Below are 25,025 nucleotides of genomic sequence, written 5' to 3'. Positions count from 1 at the left end.
CTATTTATTTAATTCTTCATTCATATAGTTACAGCTGCCATTTACCAATGAGACACAAAAAGTCATGTAAAAGCTTTACAACTGCTAAGGATTATTATATTCAGTACACTTTTATTAAGTATACATGACACTGATTGACACTTTATATAATGCATCCTTGCACATAGACAATCTTAATATTGGGAAAACATTGGTACTACTGTACTAGTGGTACTACTGAGTTAGTACTCTCTAACTCTCTAGATATTTACAGTATAATAGATATTTGTATATAGGTACTGTACTGTTTATGGAATTTCTCAGAATCATGCAGGCACATACAGTACTAATTTTATAGTCAGCATTTGTGCCCTTCTGTTAGAAGTAGCCTTAATGCAGACACTTAAATTCAAAACACTTTATAGTGCTTTTAATTTCAAAGCGCTTTGACACATCGCCACATTCACCCATTAGGTCACACAAGCTAACACATTCACACACAGGGGTTACGTTAACACAATGGAGCCAGGAATCAAACTACTGATCCTATGAGTAGTGGGCAACAGCTCTAACTCTGTTCCTACTACATGGTCACCCAGGTAAGGTGAGTACTGCACCAAGCATTGTCTAAAACCCTATACATTAAGCTCAAGAGAAATACAACAGACATTTATATTGTGAATTTTTGTGCGCAGATCATAGAATGTTCCTCATCTCTCTACATGTAAAACAACGTACACTAGAGCATTGCATGTGAGCATGCGTATCAGAGGCATATCTCTTAATGCTGGTGAAGATTGACACAGTTCGGTGAGATGGATTACTGAAACGTCTCACAACTTCTTACTGTTGGTAAACATGTCTACTGATTGTCTATCGGTGTCTATCAGTTGCAGGGAATGTAATTCATGCAATAGCTAGGGCACATCCTGTACCTGCTGTCAGTCCAGGTCCACACACTGTCTCACTTAGGGGAAATTCTCAATCTCCAATCAACTTAACTGCATGTCTTGGACTGTGGGAGGACCCAGAGCAAACCCATGCAGGAGCTGGTGAGGCAGCAGTGCTAACCACTACGCTGCTTTCTAACTAATGCTTTCATCCCTTATAGCTGCTCACCTTGCAAAAAATGCAGTGCATACTGTAGGAAAAATGCTACTGGGCCTATGCATGTCACGTGATCCATGTAGAGGTTTATCTATATGTTACTGTTGACTGATTGCAATTTCTTTGCAGCCAACCAACAGTAACATATTTATGTGTGGCATCGTGTTTTTTTTTCTTGACATCATGAGATCATCATGATAATGGAGGCCCTGTATCCCTATAAAAACTCTATGATTATTTTGAAGTTTTTGTGTCTAAACCAAACTGGGTTGTTTTTGTTCATCAAGTAGACCAAACTACGATGGTGCCATAGCGATTGCTTTCATGAATCTTCCTATACAGGTGTATTTATTTGAAGTGATACCACCTGATTGATGCTATAGAGCTGAATTGTAACACGTCTTCTTCCATGGATCATATGAGAGATTGTGGACCTACATGCAAGGTATATATAGTCATTTAGGATAGAGAACTTTTTTATCTAAGTTCAGATGACCTGACAGAAAACACACATACATTAGCAGTTTTTGTGGTTATGCTGGTTTGAACTCAGATCAGACTCCATCTCCCCAGAAGCTCCAGGACTGTGACCAGAGGGATGGTCGACAGAGTAGCGTAAGGCATTGTGGGTTTGGCGACCACGACAGCACACGACCACATCAGCAACATCAGCCCGGAAAGATGCTGTGTAGAAGCCATAGATAACTGGATCACAGCACGTGTTCAGATTGCCAAAGACAAAGAGTATATGGTGCACATACTCTGGTGTGTGCTTGATAATGGATGGTTGGAACCAGTACCAAATCCCCAGGAGGTAGTAAGGCGTCCAGCAAATGACAAAGGAGCTAACAATCACAATGGTCATCTTTAGGGTCTTCATCCGGGCTTTGGGTATGATGTCTGTTCCACTGCGCCTCAAGCAGTGCTCACCATCTGCAGGAGCACAGCATGAGCAGGAAAGTATAATTCAGTATATAGCCATGGTGACTTTATTACATGCACTTAGACTAATGCAATACAGTACAGTATACTCAATAATACAGTTTGTTGTTTGTTTTTCTTGACAACCTAAAACTTATGATATGCGTTGAGAGATCAGCTTCCTGATTTAATCCTCCTGCCACACATACAGAAGAACGGGAACAGGAGCTGTCCTACATCCCAAAGAGTTGCCGTAGTTCTGCTTGTAGTGTCGACCTGTTCCCTCAAAACAGGATTAGATATAGGGAGGACATGCCTAGACTTTCTGAATCAGCCTGGCTGATGGGGCATAATAGCCTCTGTCGTGGTTTCAGTGTCATGTTCTGTATTCATGTTCTTTTCTGGTTTTATTTTGACAACTTCCTGTTTAATCTCGGTCTGCCCTAGTTTCTCCTGTTTTACTTTGACCAGTTCCTGTCTGTGTAGTGTCTTGCGTTTTTTGGTTCAGTCATGTGATTCACCACCTGCAGCTCATCAGTAATCAGCCTTGGTATTTAAGCCCCAGCATCCACCACACTCCTTGCCAGATTGTCTGACCACTTCACTGACACATCTGTTGATGTCAAGTCCAGTTGTGTACCAGTTTTGGATTGTGTTTTTGACCTTGTCTTGCCTGCTCCCTGTTGGTACTGATTTGGATTCTGCCTACATGTATGTGCTTTAACCTTGCTTGGAGACTAACTGCCATTGCCTGTTCCCTGTCTGTAGTGTTGCCTTGATCTTGCTAACCTGTGTACTGACCTTTGTCTGTCTGGCCAAAGATTACATTAAATCACACCAAACACAGTGCTGTGCATTTGGGTCCTTTTCCTTGCTGATTCCCTGACAGCCTCTATATTAGCTGCATTCAGTCGCCATTATTTCTGCACTTTAAGCATTTTAAGGACTTTGGTGAAGCAAGCAACATCATTTTTCTTAGAACTGTATTTTACATGTATTTATTATTTCACTATCAAATCTGTTTTAATATTTCTTATGGGTAAAATAAACAACAACAGATAACTGACCAGGGAGGGAAGGTTGCATGCAGCCTTCTCTCTATAAAATCCACCTGCTGAGTTGTAGTTTAACTGGAACTGAAACTAGGTTACGGCCTAGACATAACACCATTTTGTGTTTGTTTTTGTGTGATCAACCTGCTCTTCACCTGAAGGCAGCATTTAGTGAGAGTTGGCCCACACTGAGGGAGAGGAATCTGATTAAATACACATTACTTCATCTGTTGAGTGAACAGCTGGTTTGGTCTTTGAAGACACGCTGCTATGTCACTTGTATGTTGTTGGACCTCTCAATGTCCATGTATTACAGTACTGTACTGATATTACACATGTTGTAACATGAAATAAAACAAAAATAAAACACTTATAAGTCTGACAAATCACTATGCCATAAGTAGGTATTTTGAAGTATTGTAAAAATTGTAATTTGTTTAAATGTTTTTATTATTACACAAACATTTTGCAGTTTCTATTCTAACACTTTTCTACCTCACTATTTTGTAGCTGTTTTTAACAATTGAATCGCCCCACTGTGGGATCAAGTCTATCCTTAAGTGTGATACACCGTCATCAGTGTAGCACAACAAACAGTCAATCCATTAACTTGCAGCTATGAAACGATGATTCTAACCCTAAGAATAAAGATGAAGAAGGAAACCAGCTAAGATTGCATGATCACTGAGTGGCAACCAGCCAATAATAGTGACCACATAGTGTCTCCCTTGGCAAAATCTGAAACATCTGAAAACACAAGTCCAATTACACACAAATAAACAGACATTGTATAAATAAATTACTACAATAGTCTTTGACAAATTTATGATGCTAATCCTGAACCTCTCGGTGACAACATTAAACTTTTTTTCTTATTTGTACTGGTAGAACTGTGTTTTCAACACATCAATTATCATTGCTAAATAAAAAGGATGGAAAAGGTTAAAAAATTATCTTCTGTCTGTTCAAGATCACACACCTTTGCTCTTTTGCATCTGCCCATTGATCTTGGTGAGGATGCGCGTGTAGCAGAAAATCATAACAAGCAGGGGGAAGACATACAGTGTCACAAATTGAAACATGTTGTATGCTGTCTCCTGCCAGCGATGTGGGAAACTTCCATGAGTAACACATTGAGTGAAGTCCGCTCCATCAGCTTTGATGGCCCGAAAGATGAATAGCTGAGAATGGAGAGAGTGAACAATGAAGGCACAATGAATTTCATGCAGCCACAAAAATACACAGTTTGTTTTTATGGGACAAATTTCTGATTTGTGCATATCAAACAAACTGCATTAAAACACACACAATGTAGGAGGATCTTCAGCTTCATCTTATGTACTATGTACTTTATATACTATGTACTATTTTCATTGAAAATTGAAATTACAGAATAACATTAGGACAATTAATTGTTGTAAGATTTAAACGGCAATGAGGGTAAACTGAGCACTGTAGAATCAAGAGAAATAGAAGTGAGCCAAAAACATGGTACACTTGCCAAACTAAAAGGTGCTGAAGACCATAGGGTGAACCTCAGGGCCCAGTGAAAACCTAGATCTTACGCTACCTGTGGTGCAGCCAGTAGCAGACTCAGTATCCAGGCCGCTAGCACCATGCGTTTGTTCCTGAGGCCAGCATCAAGAGAATCCAGAGGTTGCAGGATGGCCCGGTAGCGGTCCAGACTCACCACCACTAATATGAACACGGCTGCGTGCATGGCAAAGAGCTTGAGAAAACACAACAGCTTACACATGAAACTGCCAGCATACCACTGCACTGTAATGTTCCAGATGGCATCCAGTGGCATCACCACAAAGGTCATCATTAGATCAGCGGATGCCAAGCTGGCGATAAGTGGGCGCAAGTGAGCTGCTAGGCGATAGCCACGCCCCCAGCAAACGCTGATTAGGACAGACAGGTTACTAATGGCAGCAAAGACGAATAGCACCAGGGTGGCTGCAACCCTGCATCGGGCAGCCACAGTGAACGATGGAGCCTCCCAGGGTGGAGGCGATCCTGAAGCAGACACGTTGTGTGTGTAGAAAACGTACGTACTGTGTAAAGGTTTAGCAGATGTAGACACCCAAACAGACAGGTTTCCACTCATCCTGTGAAACACAGAAACAAACATTATCTTTCTAATACTGTTGAGTGCAAATGGATATGTCACTGTTATGACATTAAGTAGGTAAATCAGATGTAACTACAGTAGGCAGGTTGTGTATGTTTAATCTGTTTGCAGATGAAGCTTACGTTATTTTGTAAAAACATCAGCCAATCCAAGACTTCCCCGAAGTCCTTGAATGGCAATTTGCCAAGTGGCGATTCATAGAAAGTGATTCATTTAGAGGTTATAAAGGAAACTGGTTCCAGAGTAACAACAACTGTCTATCATGAGTGATAAAAACAGTTACAGTGCTGTACGAATTGTTTTGTTTACTTCTGCTACTAATAAAACATACTGTAGGATACTTTCCTACCCAAAGCTTAAGCTTAAACACAGGGTTGACATACAGTATAGTCAACAACAATCAAAATGAATTCATTGTCATTTCGATGGATCGTCATCCAAAGCTAAAACAATTTGAATTTGTTTGTGTTTTCAAGATTTTAAGTTCAGTTTTAATTTACCCTTCCTTTGGTTGCTAGAATCAAGGATGGGCATGCAGTCTCCTGAGCTAAGGGAGTTAAAGGTTTTTCTGTTTTAAATATTAGCTTGTATGTTTTACTTTTGTTTAAAAACAAAAAAATATTAAAGCAGTAAGAAACATAGCTTCTCATCTACAATCAAAGTAGAAAAAATATAAGAATCCAACGTTGATAATGCTGAGCTTCATTTGAAACGTTTTAACAACTGGTAGTTATAATAAAAACAAAGCTATGTGTCCTTTGAAGATGATTTTTATGCATTGTGTCACAGAAATGATGCCAGAAGAATGCACAATGTTGAACTAGAATTAAACCACATTCAATTTCAGTCTTAACCAAGACACATTTACCCTCTTTTGTATACTTTCATGTTACACACATTAATGCAACATTAATATTTATATTTTATATTAAGATTAATATATATTATATTTTAAGATGTTCAAAATAATCACAAAGAGATAAAGAATGGATTTGAAATTACCCCAAAAACCACAAAGAAGAAAAAAAATATGAAAAATAAAACTTAAGAGAAAACATATACATTAAAAAACGGAATTAAAACGGGAAATTAGAATAAAAACAAAAGACAAATACATTTAAAGACCAAAATAAATATGGGCAAAAAGGAGGCAAAACGATCGCACTGCGACATAAAACGGCAAAATGAGACAGATATACATGACTTGGAAGCCTTCTTAGTGTGTCCAGAGTCCATTATTGGAGGAACAGGGACTTCATCATAACCCGCCTGTGGCCTTAGGGAGTGACCTCAGTATTCATCTCTCTCTACTTTACCTCCAATGTTCTTTAATGCCTGATCACTTCCAGGTCCTGTAGACGACTACTGTACAGTATGTTATTTTCTGCAGCAATCGGAAACCTGTGTGAGGTGATTGTACATAATGCCACAGGCGAAACCTCAGCGCCCCCGCTGGCGCTAAACTGCACCTATACGCGCGTTTTTGCATTAAAGACCTCACGCAAAAATACGACTAGCTCCTTTAAGCTCGTTCACAGATATAGGGACCCTGATAAGGGTAATTTTATCGCAAATAAAGATGTCGTCTGTTCTCTTTACAGTGAACGTCTGACTCAGCTCTCTTTTCACTATTTCCACATGTGCAGTTCCACACATTGTACATCATACTGTGTTATTTCGACAATGAGGGGAGACGCGCCCTCGTGTCTTCACCGTCATGTCACTGGACTTCAGCATTTAGAGCACACACAATAATCCTACCTTGGTCTACTGGTGGGCAGATGCAGAGAAACGATAAAGTAATCCTGTTCCAAAGGGGAGCTATCCAGCGTGCTGAAGCATCACTTTCCTCTGTGTTCCAAATGCACTTTTTACTATCTCAAATTAACCAATTAACCGATCACTGAGGGGTTTTATTACATCCATCTGCCGCGTGTCGCTCGCTTGCACACACGCACTCTTCTACGAAGAAGATCACTGACGATTGGTTAAATTAAGGCGGGTGACGTGAGAGGTGTCGCAGGGGTAGGTAGTCACCTCTGTGACAAGAAAAAACATTTCCAGTGTAGCTCTGAGGTTGTTGTGCAGATTTGAGGAGAACATCACCTCTGCGATGGGTTGGTAGACTTTATAGTCAAATCCAGTTTTCATCGTCTTTGCACTGCCAATCTTTACCTTCTTGCTCTCACTGAATCTTGTTACTGTTACTGCGTGCCGTCTGTCACAATACGATCTGAGAGACAGCGCAGGGTGTTTCTGGTGCGAAAAAGGAGAATATTAAGTATAATTTAAATTCTCAGTAAAGCATCCCATGCCCTCTATTTCTTACATTACTAATGTATACAACGACCACACAATACACTCTAAGAATAATAATGATAAAGCCCCCATCGTTTTACCGAAAGCTATATATAGACGCATGGTATAGACTGGATCCGCCTGCAGAGATCTAAAAACGCTGACATCTGCCATTTTTATTTAATTATTTTTATTTAAAATGAAAACGGATTTTCGTAATATCATTTTAGCCATTTATGCCACAAGCAGGAGATAAACTTGCAAAGTTGAATGGAAAAAATATGTAGTGAAATGATCAGAGATAATCAACAACTTAACATAATGCTGATTATAGATAACCTGTGGAGATTGCGCGCTGTTTCTATCTTTCTTTCAACAATTGTGTTTTCATTATCTTCTCTATATTTGTTTTTTTCGTGCTGTCGCAAAATGGCAATTTCCCCGTCGCGGGACAAATAAAGGTTTTCTATTCTATTCTACTCTATTCTATTCTATTACCACATTTATACCATACAGATATCATTTATTAGAAGTATAGGTTTTCTGTTTTTAACATTACTAGTGTAACAAAACCTATACAAAAAATATAATATAAAAAATATAATTTTTAAAATACGTTTTCATCCATAAAAACAACACTTCCTGTTTCAGCCCCTCACTAAAGTCACAGAAACAACAGTATTTACAGAAAAGGCATTACAAAATGTGTAGGTATGTTGGTTTATGCACTGGCAAGTGAAGGAGTTCAAATACTATCAGTCAAGTACAATTGGAAATTAAGCAATCAAGAAATGATGAAAGTAAAGTTTGATGCTTTAGTGCTCAACCAATGTCGCTAGAAGATAACAATATGTTATCACATGAAGCAATCACTGTATTGTAATTATGATTTTACAATTTATAATATTTGATGCCTACTTAACATGAATGAGGCTTCCAATAAGGGTAAAAACTCTGAATATGTACAGTATTTCATTTATTTATCACTGACACGTGTCACTTCAGTGTCACATTAGCATTTAGTTAATAAAACAGCAAACTGAATAACTTTGTAGTGCACTAATTAAGTGATGTGGGTCTTGCTGCCAGAACTCATCATGTGCTGTGAGATTTCTATGTTTCTCTTCCCCACTGCAGAGGTTGGTGCAAAAAGACAATCCTTAAATTCCCTCTTTGTGAATTTATAGGGACCTGTCATGTCTCTTTATATGCTTTTCACCAAATCAAGTGCAAAAAATATTAAGATTCTGACAGAAAATACAAACATATATCTCTAAAGTAAATTTTAGCAAAATTTACCTTAAATTTTAGTGCATCTAAATCAAAATACTGAATAGAAAAAATGTGGTTTTATGAGTCACATTTTTTCAAGTAAATATCAATTCTGTATTATAAAATCAGCATTAGAGCTGTGTAGTATAAACTATAAATTCCTCTTACAATGACTTGTGGATTCTGACTTCTCTTGACAATTAAACAGTGGAGATGAGACATTCTGCGCAGTATCCTTGCTGTTCCTAGGACTGCACTTTTCTGGACTGAGATGTCGGATGTTTTTCCAGGAATCTGTTGTAGCCACTCCTCCAGTTTGGGGGTCACTGCCCCCAGTGCTCTACTCACCACAGGCACCACTGTGGCCTTCACCTTCCAAGCCTTCTCCAGTTCTTTTCTGAGCCCTTGGTATTTCTCTAATTTCTCATGTGTTTCTCATGTCCTTTTTCCTGATGTTGCCATCGCTTGGTATTGCCATATGCGACACTACGGCTTTCCTCTGCTCTTTGTGGGGTTTCCAGTCCATACTCCGCGCAGATGTTCCTGTATAGTATGCCAGCCACTTGGTTATGGTGTTCCATGTATGCTTTCCCTGCCAGCATCTTACACCCTGCAGTTATGTGCTGGATTGTCTCAGGGGCCTCTTTGCACAGTCTACACCTTGGGTCTTGTCTGGTGTGGTAGATCGGGGCTTCTACGGCTCTGGTGCTCAGTGCCTGCTCAGCCAGGATGAGTGCCTCTGTGCTGTACTTCAGCCCGGCCCTTTCAAGCCATTGGTAGGATCTGTTGAGCTCAGCCACTTCAGTTATGTTCCGGTGGTACAGTGTAAATCCTATGTAAGGGCTTGTACTCCCATCATGGTCCCTCTTCCAGCATCTCATCCTCTGTTCTCCACTGCCTGAGACATTCACTCAGCACGTCGCACGGTGGTGCGGTGGGTAGCACCGAGGCCCCTGGTGCCTTTCTGTGTAGAGTTTGCACGTTCTCCCCGTGTTTGCGTGGGTTCTCTCCGGGTTCTCCGGCTTCCTCCCACAGTCCAAAGACGTGCAGTGTCTACTCAGTCAAGTAATTAGAGTATTACAATATTACAGTGCACAGAAATTGTATTAAAATAATGATTTAGGGCGAGATGCTCCACAGACCTTTTTAAAGCGAGGTAAGTCAGGTTGATAAATGTGCAGCAACTAGAGGGCGCAGTTTCTATTGCACTCAACGCGAACAGCTGCTACCAGCAACATCTAACTTCATTCATTGTCTCCAGCTAGTAGCCGGTGCTTTTGAAGCGTGTACAGCTGCGCAATTGACAGCTTAACTGTTGGTCTTACGGTGGATTTACTGCATAGTGGGGAAACCTTAACTGGAGAAATTGAATTCGCTCCCACAGTAAACATAGACGCACACACGAGTTTGTCAATGGAGTCAGAATATTCTAAATTAGGTTGTCTATAAATTATTTAAAATTGTAATATGCAAAGTAGGTCAGCAATTGCACCAGCTTACATGAGTGGACCCTGTGCAAAAATTTAATGTCTAACAGTCCAGTTATCTCTGGCAAAAGCTTATACTGCCTGTCACATGCCAATAATACCCACGTTGACGTGATACATTTAAAGCCACGTACACAGTATCGACGTCTCAGGAAACCTCTGCTGATAAAATGGGGGTTAAGGCGTTTCTAATTACAGATGCATTTAAGATGATGAGTTATCACATTGTTCTGCTGTCTCTATGTGTGAAGGGACATTTGAAGATCTTGACGCTGCAAGGTGAAGACTTGGCTTTGTCACAATATTGTGATAGACAGCGAACAGACAGCAGACTGGAGCCTGGTGAGGGCTGCTTTGGGCTGCGCCGGTTTGACAGGAGTAACGCTGCTTCTTACTACGACCCACCCGCACGGCTGTCACAGCTATGTTTGGGTCTTTGTCATTTATGGAACCACGTTTAACACCTAGCATGCCAGTGGCATGTTATTTCCGGTAAAAATGTAGCGATTCTTGACCACATGTTCCATTAAAGAAATATAGCGCCGAGTTTAGGTTGAATAATGCAGGTAGATCGCTTCTAATAACCAGTTATTTGGTAATGTAAACCAACACATTGTTTCTTTAGCACCGTTAGTCAACATGGCTCTCCATCCAGACGTAGACGACAACACTAGCACCATCCAATCAATTTTCTCTCTGTCTCCGCCGCGGAAACTAGCACCCAATCAGACATTTCAGTATCATCAGAAATTAGACCTAGAGGGCGAATCAGCTGTCTGTTTGGGCCTACTGAAAAAAACGAACAGCCAGTCAGTTGGCCGTCTGGGATTCGCAGAGTGAGTGCTTGACCAATAAGCTGCCTGCCTGGCTGCACAGAGATGGTGAGCGTCTGCCTCAGCCCAATCAGCAGTTTAGTGCTGCCTACCGGTGCCGGGGACTGGTGGTGAATCGGCTGCAGCGCGTCAGGACCGGACCGTGAAGCCGGAGACGGTACACACTGAGGCGAAAGGAGACACAGGTGAGTCCGAGGATGTGTGCGAGGCCTGGCTCCGGCGGTAGATGTGTTGAAATGGCAATGTCGGGATTCGTGTAGCGGTAGCACGGCTAGTTGTTGTGCCGTTTGGTGCCGGTGGATGTGTTGATAGACAATAGAGCAGTTTTGCTTTGCTGTTTATTGATGCGGACTGACATGTTGGCGACCAGTAGCCGTCGCATCTAAGTACGAACGTTAAAGGAGTCGTAGTCAAATATATATATATACATATATGAATATGTAAGATTTATATCCAACCGAGCGCTTTGTATATCGGTAATAATCGAACGATTAACGGAGATGCTGGAATTACAGTGTGGGGGAAACGTCGTGCGGACTGCATCCAATCCGTTTCATTGTGCGATTCAGAGTCTCTAGGGGTTAACTCAGACTGGAGAAAGAACCAGGCTCCCCCAAATTCTTGTTAACGCTCGTTTAAAGAGCAGTGGATGGGATGAGACGTTTTAACGGGTTTATTGGAGTCAAAGCTGAGAGAAGTGGCGGATCGAAACGCGCTAAGGGGAGGCCGGAGCTGCTGATGGCTCTGGGCAATTAGGAAGAAAACAAGAAATGCATCAGCCATTTACGTAGAGTCTCAACTGACTCCATATGCACCTAAATGGCTGCCTTGCGCCTGACAGTATAACCAACACGTTACAGTAAGGGCACGGCGTTTATTCAGGCCAAGCCGTTGATTGTTTCCTTAGCGGCAGATTAACGGAGGCAGACGTCTAGATGACGTTAGAGACGAAACGGGAATCAATATTTAATGTGTGCTGCCTATTATTCTGCAGTACACAGGAACTCATTTCGTGAATGCTGCTGCACTGCACCTCCGGATTTAGCGTTACATGGGTCGCATGTAGATTGATTCATGTATGACCATTATCACTAACTCTGATTGTAGTGTCTGGTTCAGCTCATTTCAGTGGGCGAGGAATTATAAGATGTGAAGTCAGAAGGCGTATATTTAAATCATAGTACTGTTACAATAGTCAATTACTAAGCTTACAAGACAGTCCAGAGAACTGGAACAGTTTAAAACTCTTAAATGAGTAAAGACTGGGCAATAAAACTTTTGGCGGGCAGTGGCTTTGCCACTTCTTGCTATGAAACCTCCACCTTTCTCACTTTTCTCAAGTGCTCACTTTGTAAAAAGTTGCCAGACCTTGATACACACAACCCTCTACTCACATAGTGATAGTGGCGCTATGTATGAATGAGTCCCTGCCTTTGGGTGTGAATGAGCTGTAGTATTTTCAATGGTAGTCCTGCGTCTTATTGTATCATGACAGGCCCAGAGGCCTAAAACAGAACACTGTCATGGCAGTGTTATACAGGACCTACAGAAAACTCACAAATGTCACTTACAGTGTATTTAAGATGTTATCTAGTTGGTCCTGGTTGAAAGAAGAGGTCCCATTGCTTTAATTCATTCCATGGACATATCTTGGCTGGCTGCTGCTTTTGAGACCGCCCATTCCATTTTCATCCCACTTCTAACATGGTTTGGGACTTCATTAAAGCATCGCTTTCCCATTTGGCTGGGCACGAAACCTTGACGTAGACCGGTAATGGATTGCGGCAGATATCAGTGTAGATATATACATATATAGATGTTTTTTCATGCAATAAATCTGTAATGAGATATATTCCTTACTGAAAACACATTTTGTACTATATTTTTTATGAAAATATATTTGTTTAGGACACCTGTTCATTTATAATGGTATTTGATATTAGTCTTGTTTTTTGCCAAAATATGTCATCTTAATCTGTTGCTCGAGCCACATGTGATGCCATATCATCTATATTAAGTTTTCTTCGTCTTATTTTTGATACATTCTATAACAACAGTTATTACTTTAATGCTTTTGTTGTGATGAGTAAAATAATTGTGTACCGTTGCTGAGTTGACAAAGCTTCAGTCAGCATTTATACATCTACACATACTGTGATGGAATTGATGTTAAAAGTTAGAAACTATTTGAAAGAGCATAAATATAAACATTGAAAAAATGTGTACCCTGATCTGTAACAACAACCACCACCAGCTAATAATGTGGAATAATAAGGAGTTTAGTGGCAGTGAACACTATCGCTAACCCAGTTGACTCGCTAATAGACTGTTTTTTCTGTTTAATCTAAGGTGATATAACAATTTTGTAACTATTTTATATTGTAAATTATAAATTCAACCACAAAATTCTTTATTGTTGCTAAATGATATTTGTCAAAAAGGAAAAAGCAAGTTCAGCTGGGAATAAAGTGTATAGAAATAGACTGCCTAGCCAAAAAAAAAAGCCACCACCAAAAAAAAGAAGGTCACACACTAATATTTTGTAGGACCGTCTTTAGCTTTGACTACAGCATGCATTCATGTGGCATTGTTTCGATAAGCTTCTGCGATGTCACAAGATTTGTTTACATCCACTGCACTAATTTTTCATCAAGATCTTTCATTGATGGTAGTAGAGTCTAACTGCTGCGCAAAGCCTTCTCCAGCACATCCAAAAGCCTCTCAATGGGGTCAAGGTCTGCACTCTGTGGTGGCCAATCCATGTGTAAAAAGGATGTCTCATGCTCCCTGAACCACACTTTCACAATTTGAGCTCTATGAATCTTGGTATTGTCATCTTGGAATATGCCCGTGTCATCAGGGAAGAAAAAACCTGGTCATTTAGGATATCCAGATTGTCAGCTGACCTCATTCTTTTAGCACATTCTGTCGCTCAACCTAGACAAAACCAACTGCAGCAACAGCAGATCTTCAATCCAGGTGGTGACTGTTTTTCTTGGACGGGCAGTGTATGTGAATGTCGCTTTTCTAAATAGTTGCCTGTTTTACTTAGTATCACTCTACTGTACGTCATTCCTGGTTACAAACATAAAATTACTTTGACAGTAAAACAATTTTGCAACTTCTTTAAGAACTCAGGTCTTATTTCACAATCACACTTCTACATGGATCCTAACTTTCATGTGTGAGGACATTTTGCATTCTGTTGCATGATTCAGTATAAATGTGTTGGGTCTGAAATGAGGCCTTGCCTAAATGACTCATCTTGAACACTTTAGACAAAAATGTTACAGTACTAAGATGAAGGATAATGGAATAAACCTCTGGTTTCTCTTTTAATATATATGGGCTCAGACAACAGTAACAACTGATAAAATTTAATTGTTTCTCCAAAATAGTTTCCAGTAAGCATCATAAACCCTGTGTGTTGTTTAGTACCATCAACTCTGTTATTAACCCATGCACATCCACCCCTTGCCACCCTATAGCGTACATAGAAACATGAGAATATTTTCTCCATTACTTTATTGACTGAATTATGTTCAACTGCCATCTCACATGGCCCAACTGATGTCCCTGTATGCTCAGCTGTCTTAGATAAGATTAGATTTAAACCTGGGTCTTTCCAGGATATGGACATAAATCACTGTGTACAAACAAAGCTTTTAAATTGTGTTTTTGACCCCCTTGGACCTAATTTGACCCATATTATGTCTTGTCTACATACAGTAAATATTTTAATATTTTGTTGCACAGGGATACTGGGGATTTCATTCTGATGGTGCATTTGGATCTTGCAGGTGCCTTTGACACAATAAATTGTTTGGAACACTGAGAATTCAGGGTCATGTTCTAAAGCTGGTTCTTTCCTCCTCTACTGTGGTGTCCCTAAGAAACCGTTCTCCTTCTATATCTTTTTGTTGAAAATAATATGGTTTTATTATTTATTACAGTATATGCAAAGTTTTTTTTTTGCTTCTTGTGTGTAAGAGAAACTATTTTGTGAGCATGCAAAAGTTTCTGCACAGTCACGGTAAGCAACATTGTAAAACAGTATGGGATTGGTCTTTTGATCGATCATGTGTTTGCAATATGTTTCAATCATCACTTAAACTATTGTAACTGTTGATTCTCAGTCTTCCAGGTGATAATGTCTAATAGTTGAGTCATAAAAACTACACTAGTTCTACTAGTCTAGTTTAGATCCTCACTTCGTAACGTGTAGAGCTCCTCTGGCATCAGTTATAGGCTTATTTCATTCAACCTGGCTGATTTTTGTGTGTTGGAATATTGACATTGTACTTGATTTCGCTTTTTCATTATATGGCACCCCTTCAGATCAAAAGTCAACTCAAGATGCGTTAAAAGATAGGGGTTATGATCATACACAACCAAAAACCTTAATCTCACCTTTTTTTAAATTGAAAAGCCAATCAATACATTTTAATTTAAATATACTGTATATGTGTACCGCCAGCAGAACTAGCCGCAATGTGGGCAACCATCTGCTTCGTCTGGTTGGGGTATAGTTATAGAGAAGAGAGGAAGGAACATGGTTGGAGCAGTAACTGAGCACAGGAGACTCTCAGCTCTGGGTTTGACCTGTAGATGAGGACAGAGTGAGAGACAGAAGCACAACTACCGGAGAAAGAGACAAAGTTAGTCACATGAAGAGCAATTGTGGCAGATCAGTTAGACCTTGGTAGCTAAATGTTCTGCCACCGTTCCACAATTAGGAACTCTCAAAAAAGCAAAAGACGAGCGAAACTAGTGTACACGACTTTTAAATAAATGCTCACCGCAGCTGCTGTTTCAAACTTGTATGTGAGATTTAACACTTTCTTATCTTCTCACCCTAATTGTTAGCAAAGAGACTATAGCTGATTGTTGAGTAAAACTTCAAAACACTTCAAAATTAGTGTGCATGTACTTTGCTTCACTGTTCTCCTTTACAACATATATCGTAACTTATTAGCCTAGTGTTTAGTGACTGCATATGTCCACTAGATGATATGACATGTACATGATTCTATTTGTATCTTGTACCTGTAGTTCAGCTGGAAGTAGAACTTGTACTACAAGTGGCTAAATGATAATCCTCAGTTGGTTTATCTCAACGTGGGATACTATATGTGTAGTTTTAAATAAAAATAATACCTTAAGTTAAAAAACGTTTTTTTAGGTAACTGTTAAAGTCACAGTTGTTATGAACAGCATTCTATTGTAAGATGTCTTTTTGTCAATCAGTTATCTTTGTATTGCACAAATACAGTATACATAACCACTTGTGAAGGACAATATCAAAACCATTGCAGTACAGTAATCAGTACTGATTCTTAATCAAACATTGACCTTTGTTTTCCATCAAATATTTTGGTTGCCTGTAGAGATTCACTGACTGGTGAGGTGGCAAATTTGATCTTGTTTTATCATTTTATCATTATTTCTTAACAGGATTTCAGGGGATGGTGGAAAAATGTACTGTAACTAAATGGTATACACACCTGTGTGCATACAGCACCAACATATTAAGGTAATGAAGTAGACCGATAATTTAAGACATTTGAGGACAGATTAACAGAAAGCTTCTGATATAAAAATTTCAAATCTCTCTGTTTTTCCCAACTGTAATACGGACATTATGGTAAATCATGTTACTAGAGGTTCTGCTCTCTCCCAAGAGAGAGCCAGTTTTGTGCTTTTACTATGTAGGGTCAAGTCCCAAAAGATAGGATCACAAATGCAACCAGTTTACCTAACATAGCAGTGGGGTTCACTCTTAGGGATAGGATGAGGAGCTCTCTCACTGGCCTGGAAACACCTTTGGAGCCCCCCCTCAGATCTAGAGTAAGTATTCAGGTAGAGAGAAGCCAGGAGTTCTTTGCTTAGAGTGCTGGCCCCATGACCTGACCTCAGATAAGTGGCTGAAAATAGATGGCTGATTGGAGGGTTCTCAGGTCAATTTCTGTTTTGGATGCTTTTGTTTTTTTCTGTGACCTGCAGAGTTTTGGAGTTTTGCAGACTGAAAAAATGTTGCTTGTTGAAATGGAAACTGTCTGAGGTAAAGGAATTCACAGTAAAACATTGCTTTCTTTAGAAAGAAAAAACATAGCATCACTGCATGTAATAAGCTTTTTTGCTTTTGTGCAATGTGCTTTTGTATAAAAATTTTAAAACTCTGTTATTTGTGTACATGGCCTACCTTTTGAAATGAGGTTTCTAATGCCCTGGTCAAATTACAGAACATTTGAACATCAGGCTTTTGTATGCTTAACCAAACTTTGCAATATCTTATGTATATATATATATATATATATATATATATATATATATATATATATATATATATATATATATATTATATATATATTTTTATATATTTTTTTTATTTTTTTTTTTTTTTTTTTCATCTTCAAAGTGACCCAAGAAACGGGGGCATGCTTTTACATGTGATTATTGGTACAGGACACACAATTAAACTGACTGTACGAAACTGCAGAAACATCATTCCTGCCTCTTTTTCTGATTCTGGCCTTCATGTTTAACACTGGATATTTAACTTCTGTGGCTTTCACAGTTGTATCAAATGGCTAGTCACAACTGCTTATCACCCTGCATTACCACCTATCAGGTCACTCTGAACTGAATTCAGTATTGAGTATACTAACTACTTGTTATTAACTGCTACTAACTTTTTCAAACACAGACAAATGAAGCATAACATAGTGCTTTCAATTCCATAAATGCTCCCATAGCTCCCTGCAAAATCCTCGTTTTACACTGATCTGACAAATTAAATATAGAAGGGAATGAAGTGAATTCAAATTCCTTTATTAAGACTGTGTTTGTGTATAATTGAAGTAGTAAGTGTCATATGAACCAGTGTGTCCTTAAATGTAATCTCTCTAACATCTGCTTCACATAATGTATATCCCAACAGCAGCATCCAACAATGCTTTAGCCTTTTAAAATACCCAGAATGCAAAATAATGTGAGAAGCATGTGAGCCATGCTCTGGTCCTGTATAATTCAGTGATGATGCCTGTCAGGGATTAGCTTTAATAACTAATATCACTGTCAGAACTGTCCAAGTGTTTACCATTGTGTGTATGCATGCATATGCATGTCTTTAAGTTGTCTCAAATGTGTGTGGCATATTTGTTAGTGTTGATACTCCTGCTGGCTGCCACATTCAGCCTCATTTTAAGATGTCTACCTTGCTTTGACTAAATGTCTCATGTTCCTGCAGCTTTTTTTCCCTCTTATTTTTCTTTTGCTAGGCTTGTGAAACAGTGAATGCCCCACCCTGTGGTCTGAAGTTCTGCTCTCCGTCTTTTCTTGTCCAAGTGCCAGCTCCTAAGGGAAGAGATTTTCCTCGTTCTGCTCTGAAAACACCAGAGCTGTTCCTTCTCCTCCTCACCTCCCACCCTGTTTCTCTCTCACTCTCGCTCTTACTCTCTTACTGTGTGATGTCTTGACCACTAACGGCTACATATTAAGAGATAATTCCATACCCTGAGGTTTCAAACCGGCTCAGACTGGCTCAGTGCATTTTGTCTGCACTCTGTTCCCTAGGCAAAAATAAATACATTAAAAAAAAACGAGAAGAAGAAAATTATGCCCCGGTCTTTTTATTCTTTTTGTAAGTCACACAAGACAAATGTGGCCCATGCACCTCTGTTATGTTACAATGAAGATTAGACTAATAATCAAGAAGAAACAAAATAAACACAGGTTCAGTTTTTTCAATAGGGAGAGGGAAAGAGAACACTTAAATATATCTGTTTAACACATGGAATATCATTGTCAATTTTTTGATTTGTGGTTGAATTATTGCCTGTTGCTGTTGAATAAGGATGAAATTGCACAGATTTATTTTGTTTGTTATTCTGCTGTATTTTAAAATGTATTTATTGATAATGCAAGCTGTGGTTTGGTATAAACATACAGTATATTTCCTTTGTGTATTGATGGTGTGGAGATTGATAAAATGAAATTAAACCAATGCCATCAACTTTCATTCCTGGCTCTTGTTTGAGTCAGATTTTGCAGCAAGTAAATAGATGAACGCCATCTGAATTTCAAATCCCAGTTTAGAAACTAAAGTAATACTTTGTTGGTCCTACTAAGAACCTCAACCAGGTCATTCTACTGAAAATTATGATTTTATGATACCACATAATCAACCTCTCTGACATCTAACCATCCAGAACCAAACACTTTTTCTGTTTACGCCTAAAAAGATCAGGTGACATAACTTTTTAAAAATTAAAATCAGTTTAAGACAAAGAAGACCTAAAACTATGCAATTCGACATACACCATTAATCTTTGCCATCATAGTCTCACACACAAAATACATAATAATTTATGCACACATCCACCAATATTTCCTTTCCTTAAATTCAAGAAGTGCATAATAATTTATGCACACATCCACCAATATTTCCTTTCCTTAAATTCAAGAAGTGACCACAACCACACAAAATTGGCACACAATAGCAAAATCTATTGAATGCGTGAGTAAACCAGAAATGGATAATAAGAAGTGTTTTAGAGAAATTGTTATATTAAAAATGCACAGTTACTGAACATTTGCACTAAACAGTTGTTGCCTCTGCTATAAATGCCTTTTACAAGTTTATTGGCTCCCACAGTCTACCTTATATCCATTTTCTTTTAAATCCACAGTATGTTTGTTGTTTTCTATACTGCAAGTTATTTATTCTACCAAATCTATAATATGATCATTGGATCACTTTATATCAATGTATCTATCTTTTTAATGTGTCCCCCTGTAAGAACAAACCAAGACCAAGAACCTGGCAGCGGTCCAATGTCAAGTAGAATTATCACAGTTCCTGGAATTCACTGAGATTCTAAGCGCAACCTATCCTTTTAACAAATGTTTATGTCTGATATATTGTATTGTAATTACGGCTTGTAGCAAATACCTGGCATGGGGGTGTGCCAAAGGGCCTGGCTTATTCTGGAAACTTTTTCGCACCTGATTGCTTATCTTCGTATTAACTTCTCTTCATCTACTATGCTGTCCAATTTAAGGCTACTGACAGGAGAAAGAAAAAATAAACAGGCAGATAAACTACATGATAAGTCACTAGAACTAACTTTTGCTGATGTTTACCTGCTTTGAACCAGGATAACTTCAGAGACTAAATCTCCATAGCAACTTAGTTTCTAGAATACAGAGTGAATGAAAATGAATTGAGTCTGGGGTAAATTAATCCGGGATAAGTGTTTAATCACAGCAGATTAAACTGCTTTTGTGTAACCAAATCAAGAATTAATCCAAACCAAGATATGTGGAAAATTCCATCTTAATCCTTTATCTTGATTTTGTGGAACACCCCTTAGGTCATTGTCCACCAAAACAACATGGTAAAAACCGGTGCAAGGATTTTGTATTTTTTGTGTATCTTTTTTATCTATGCACCTACCATTGTAACACAATCCACTCTTCTGTTCACGCTGTACGCAGACGAAAAACTGTTTAGTGTGCGTGCGCGATGAATCTTCTACATTGTTTTTTACTTTCACTTCCCTTGCTCTGCTCTTTGTCTCAAACTGTACCCCTCCTCATCCCATAACCCCCCCGCCCCCTGCCACCCCTCCCCTCTCATCAGTACTCTACAGCATCCTCACACGCGCATGCCCACCCCCACCCCTCAGGCGACAGCAGAACAGGAATTGATTAGTGGCGCGGCTTAAAAATAGACGACTGGTTGTCATAGCAACGCCCACAATGAGCTGTTGTCTAGTTTAATAAAGAGCAGCGTTGTCTGAGGACTAGGTGGAAGGTGTGTGCGTGTGTGTTTTACCTTAGTGCTGTGTATTCACAGACAGCAAGGGGGAGGTGTGTGATTATCACACTGTGCTCCTGCTGGAAGGGACTCTTGCACGGAGTCAACACACTGATTGCTGCAACCAACAACAAAACACCATCAGCATCCTCTTCTCAGTTGCTATTGGCTCTGAGTCTGCATCCCACAACCATTAACTCCTGAGCTGCTCCACACAACCAATTGCAACTCTGTTGCTATGGACTCCCTTCTGATTGGCCTCATTAGTGTCAGAAAGTAGCCATATGCAAATGGTGTTCATATTCTCAGCAGTCCTGTCAACAACATCCTTTTCATTTTGTGCGTGCGTGCGTGCGTGCCTGCGTGCGTGCCTGCGTGCGTGCCTGCGTGCGTGCGTGCGTGCGTGCCTGCGTGCGTGCGTGCGTGTGCACTAAAAAGCAAAAAGCTGCTCCAGTGTGTCAGTTGGTCCATCGGGCTGAGCCACCGCCTCCTGTTGGCACAGTGACAGTTTCATAGCACTGGCTAAAGAAACCAGATGGTTGCTGCCTCTGGTAGCTGATGACTGATGGTATGATCGTAGACTGAGTTTCCACCACACGGTAGCTCTTACGGTGTGAAAATGTTGATGACATATGAAGTTTACTACATAAATGTGAATTGCAATTGGTGCGTACCAGTATGAGTGAGTTCTTAATTTTACTGGTTGTATGCTGGTCCTCAATTTGTAAGGATTAGTCTGAACTAACTAAGAAACAAATAAATTGTTTGATAAATTTTTCCTCCAAAAGACACCAGTATGGATTATTTTATGTTGTTTAAGGAAAATAGGGAGTTTTCTGACATAAAATTGAAGATGCTCGCTATTGAATATTGCTCAGCATTATTTCACATTCCAGTCTAATGGTGTGTTCAAGCACTACTGTATGAAGTAGTACATGCAAGGTCACAGCTAAGGTGGAGCATTGAAGAATTAGGCTGTGCTACAAGTTTATGATGACCTGACCTATACTGAATTCATAAGTGGTTTTGAATTCCCATGCTTGGTCCCTGTAAGCCAACTCCGAGGTTACATTGTGGCAGCACCTGTATCCTTGCAAACTCTTCTTTGCTGACAGTGAGGGTCGATGCTTTCAGGTATATAAAGTGACAGTTGCCCTGTTGGTTTCAATGGGAAGGGACGCTATGTACAACACAAGACTAAACATGTTAACGAATGCGACAAGCTAACAGGAAGTGAGCGCACTGAATAAGTGAAGTAATCCAGAAGTGATCTTAGTCCAGACTAAACGTCCCCCATTTACACTCAAACCAGGCTCACCTCAGTATCACCCTTCTCATGTCTTAGTTGTCGGTTTTTACAGTTATGTCGAAGTTCAGTGTAGTCAATGATTGTTTAACATTAGCTGGACAAAAGTGTGGTTTTGGTATTTGCTGTACATCTTTCGTTTCTTATAGGCACCAGTTTGTATATAGGCCATACAGCGCGGGTGTGTACATTATACCTACACAGGCTGTGTATATAAATATAAAATTTAAATAAATGTAAGATTTGGCACAAAAATGTATACATTTATTCAAGTTGTTGCTGTTTTTATTAAGCAAGTCTTGAGCTGTTTAGCATTTTACAATCAATTATGTGATGGGACAAAGAGCAAGCTATAATAAAATTGCATGCATGAAGACACGTGGCATGCATGTCCAAGTGATGTGGGTGAAAATGGGATCCTACTCCAGTCATTACTGATGAGTACTGACACAGAATTTAATATATTGAGGGAAGGGGCCTTGACTTTTGCCGGTATTGTATCTTTTCATAAATTATCAGCAAATGTCAAACTTCATAATTTCTCCATTATGCCCTATAATTATTGTAATATTCAATGTTTATATTTGCTAGACCACAGTCTGGTGCAAAGCCCCCCTGATTAGTTGTGAATCTGCCCTAAAGTTGTGATCATCCCACATCTGAAAAGGGGGAAAATGTGATGTGGCTTTTTCTAACTTCACTGAATCAAATCATATTTTGTTTCTGTGTTCTGAGTCCAAAAATAATAGATTTGGGCCACCTCTCTTATGTGGATGTAGCCTGCACCTTGACGACAAGCTGGATATTCAGTGATGAATCAAGTTGAAATGTGCGTGTGCGCGTGCGTGTGTGTGTGAGTTCAAGAGGAGAATGTGTGGAGGTGACTGGGAGACAGAAGGCTTTACAGGGAGGAGTGGGATTGCATCAGCCAAATAAATTGTCTTGATGTAGCTCATGCATGAAATGAGCAGCAGATTCCACAGTGCAGTTGCAAATAGCCTTATTACCATTACACTCAATCACCTGGCAATGGGCCAATTTGGCATTGCTGTTGAGCCACACACAACCGAGCAAAACAGACCAGGACTGGACGATTCTCTCTGCTCTTCATTTTTTTGTCTAAACAAAAGATCTCACCACACACACTCCGCTCCCCCAATTACTGTTACATTATTGTTCTTTAACAAAGCCAAAGTCCAAACTTTTCCTGTTAGTTCCTCTCTGCCAATGATAGACAAACTATGCAGAGCTCTGATACTGGGTGTGGACACATGTCTAATTTTAATTTAGCATTATCTTCATGCACAAAACACGTTTCTAGAAATCAGGCAGTTTAATAGAGAAATACTATAAGAAAGACATTTGAACAGCAGTGATCTGATCGACAGCTCTGTGCATAAAGAGCATGGTGTTTCTGTGTGATGGGGGATGGGAGGAGAGAATTAAGAGTTGGCATTATGTCAGGAGAGAGCTGCCATCTTTGCCTCTTTTCTAGCTCTATACACACACACGCACAAAGACTTATGTGACCGTAGCAGATGAGAAAAAAAATTCCTTCATTTCTCTGTGTATCTTGGCTTTGTCAGTCCTTAATTACCCACGCACACAAACGCATACATACGCACTAGCGCACAAATACCTACAGACTTTATTTCTGCTACGGAGTGGCCGGTATATTATGAACAAACGAAGCTCTTAGCTCAGGCTGCATTTAGGGGCCCCTTAAAGTAAGCATGTATTTATTTTTACAGTGGAAGAGAAGGGGGCATTGGGGGAGGGTAGAAGAGGAGCAGGAAGGTTTTCCTTTGTGGTACAGTACAGCTGGAGCAGGAGAGGTGGGTTACAAATTCCTGCCTTGTGTTGAAACGCTATGCTTTACGGGAATCTCTGGACATCATCTGTATGCTGTACGCTTTGTTACCATCAGAAGCAATGTATTGATGATGATGATGATGATGGGTATCTGTCTGAAATGAAGTTTCTTAGTTGTAGAGACATTTGTCTTCCTCGGACAATTTTTCAGCTTTTCTCTGTCCACCATGTTTGTTTGTTTTTTAACGTTATTGCATTGACCTGGCAGAATACCCAAGGTAGAGGAGAGGGATGAGGTGAGGTGGGCAGGGTGAGTGGCAGTAGGATGGATTATGGGAGGAGGGGGTTGGAGTGTGTGACTTGTGAAGCAGCTGACTGAAACAGTCATTACATTATGTAAAGGCAGTCTGCAATGGTGACCAGGGGGAGGTGGAGGGTGTGGGGTGCCAGTTACTGACGCGCAAGCACACGGCCTGTTGTGATTGGCCAACCCGTACCATTCTCTCCTCTGTGGCTCATTAAAGGTGGAGGCTTGGCAGAGAAAAGGGTTGCGGTAGCTTCTTGTGTTTTTTCTCAGCAAATGGAGGCGACGAGTGAGCTCTGCCACTGCGTCACAAATTAATTAGAGAAGAAGTGGTGGGGAGGGCTGTATTGTACAGTCATTAAGATGCCTCCCTGTGTTAAAGAGGTGCTTTAGATGAAAGGAGGAACAGAGACGTTGGAGAAGGGCAGAATGACGAGATTAGAGCAGCACGATACACTAGATGAGGGAAAACGATAAAACACCACCAGCAGAAACAATGCTAATAGGAAGCTGTTGAAGAGATAACCAGTCAATTAATCCTCTGTCTCTGCTCTGTCATAATTAAGTCACTGACAAGCCATTGTACAGGACAATTTTTGCCAAGTTCATTATCGGCCCAGGTGTTGCCAGTATTGCAGTGCTAGAAATGAAAGCACCTATTTGCATGCTGCCAGACCACGCATGATGTGCCATCTGTTAT

The 25,025-nt window shown here is 39.9% G+C and overlaps 2 protein-coding genes across 5 annotated transcripts in view; one reads left to right on the top strand and one right to left on the bottom strand.

Annotated features, from left to right (window-relative positions):
* Positions 1 to 89: 89 nt before the first annotated feature.
* Positions 90 to 7,428, bottom strand: gnrhr1 (gonadotropin releasing hormone receptor 1). 4 transcript variants are annotated; one of them, XM_029166183.3, is made up of 5 exons: positions 6,955 to 7,292; positions 5,118 to 5,170; positions 4,630 to 4,769; positions 4,039 to 4,240; positions 90 to 2,019 (listed from the first exon to the last, which is right to left on the bottom strand). In XM_029166183.3, exons 2-5 carry the CDS (start codon positions 5,167 to 5,169, stop codon positions 1,604 to 1,606), a joined length of 810 nt encoding a protein of 269 aa, XP_029022016.1. In that variant the 5' UTR covers position 5,170; positions 6,955 to 7,292; the 3' UTR covers positions 90 to 1,603. The 4 variants fall into 4 exon arrangements, with proteins under 4 accessions (XP_029022016.1, XP_055368835.1, XP_029022015.1 ...); XM_041072842.2 differs by having other exon boundaries at positions 1,606 to 1,770; positions 1,848 to 2,019; positions 4,630 to 5,170; positions 6,955 to 7,293; XM_055512860.1 differs by lacking the exon at positions 6,955 to 7,292 and adding an exon at positions 7,300 to 7,428 and having other exon boundaries at positions 4,630 to 5,170.
* Positions 7,429 to 11,103: 3,675 nt separating this feature from the next.
* The window catches only part of gatad2b (GATA zinc finger domain containing 2B), a 30,071-nt gene continuing 16,149 nt past the window's right edge, over positions 11,104 to 25,025 (top strand). The window contains exon 1 of the mRNA XM_029166181.3: positions 11,104 to 11,268. The gene's annotated coding sequence lies outside the window, so the exon portion shown is untranslated. The remainder of the gene's footprint in view (positions 11,269 to 25,025) is intronic.

This window comes from Betta splendens, chromosome 11 (genome assembly GCF_900634795.4).
Source record: "Betta splendens chromosome 11, fBetSpl5.4, whole genome shotgun sequence".
In the NCBI taxonomy this organism is placed as follows: Eukaryota; Metazoa; Chordata; class Actinopteri; order Anabantiformes; family Osphronemidae; genus Betta; species Betta splendens.
This window is presented reverse-complemented; position numbering and strand designations above follow the sequence as displayed.

What these genes read in the sequence shown, in the direction of transcription:
- gnrhr1 (XM_055512860.1), bottom strand. Translation starts at nt 5,169, where the DNA reads ATGAGTGGAAACCTGTCTGTTTGGGTGTCTACATCTGCTAAACCTTTA. An exon ending in TGCTACTGGCTGCACCACAG is followed by an intron (nt 4,241 to 4,629) that starts GTAGCGTAAGAT and finishes CTCCATTCTCAG; the next exon opens with CTATTCATCTTTCGGGCCAT. An exon ending in GCAGATGCAAAAGAGCAAAG is followed by an intron (nt 2,020 to 4,038) that starts GTGTGTGATCTT and finishes GTGCTCCTGCAG; the next exon opens with ATGGTGAGCACTGCTTGAGG.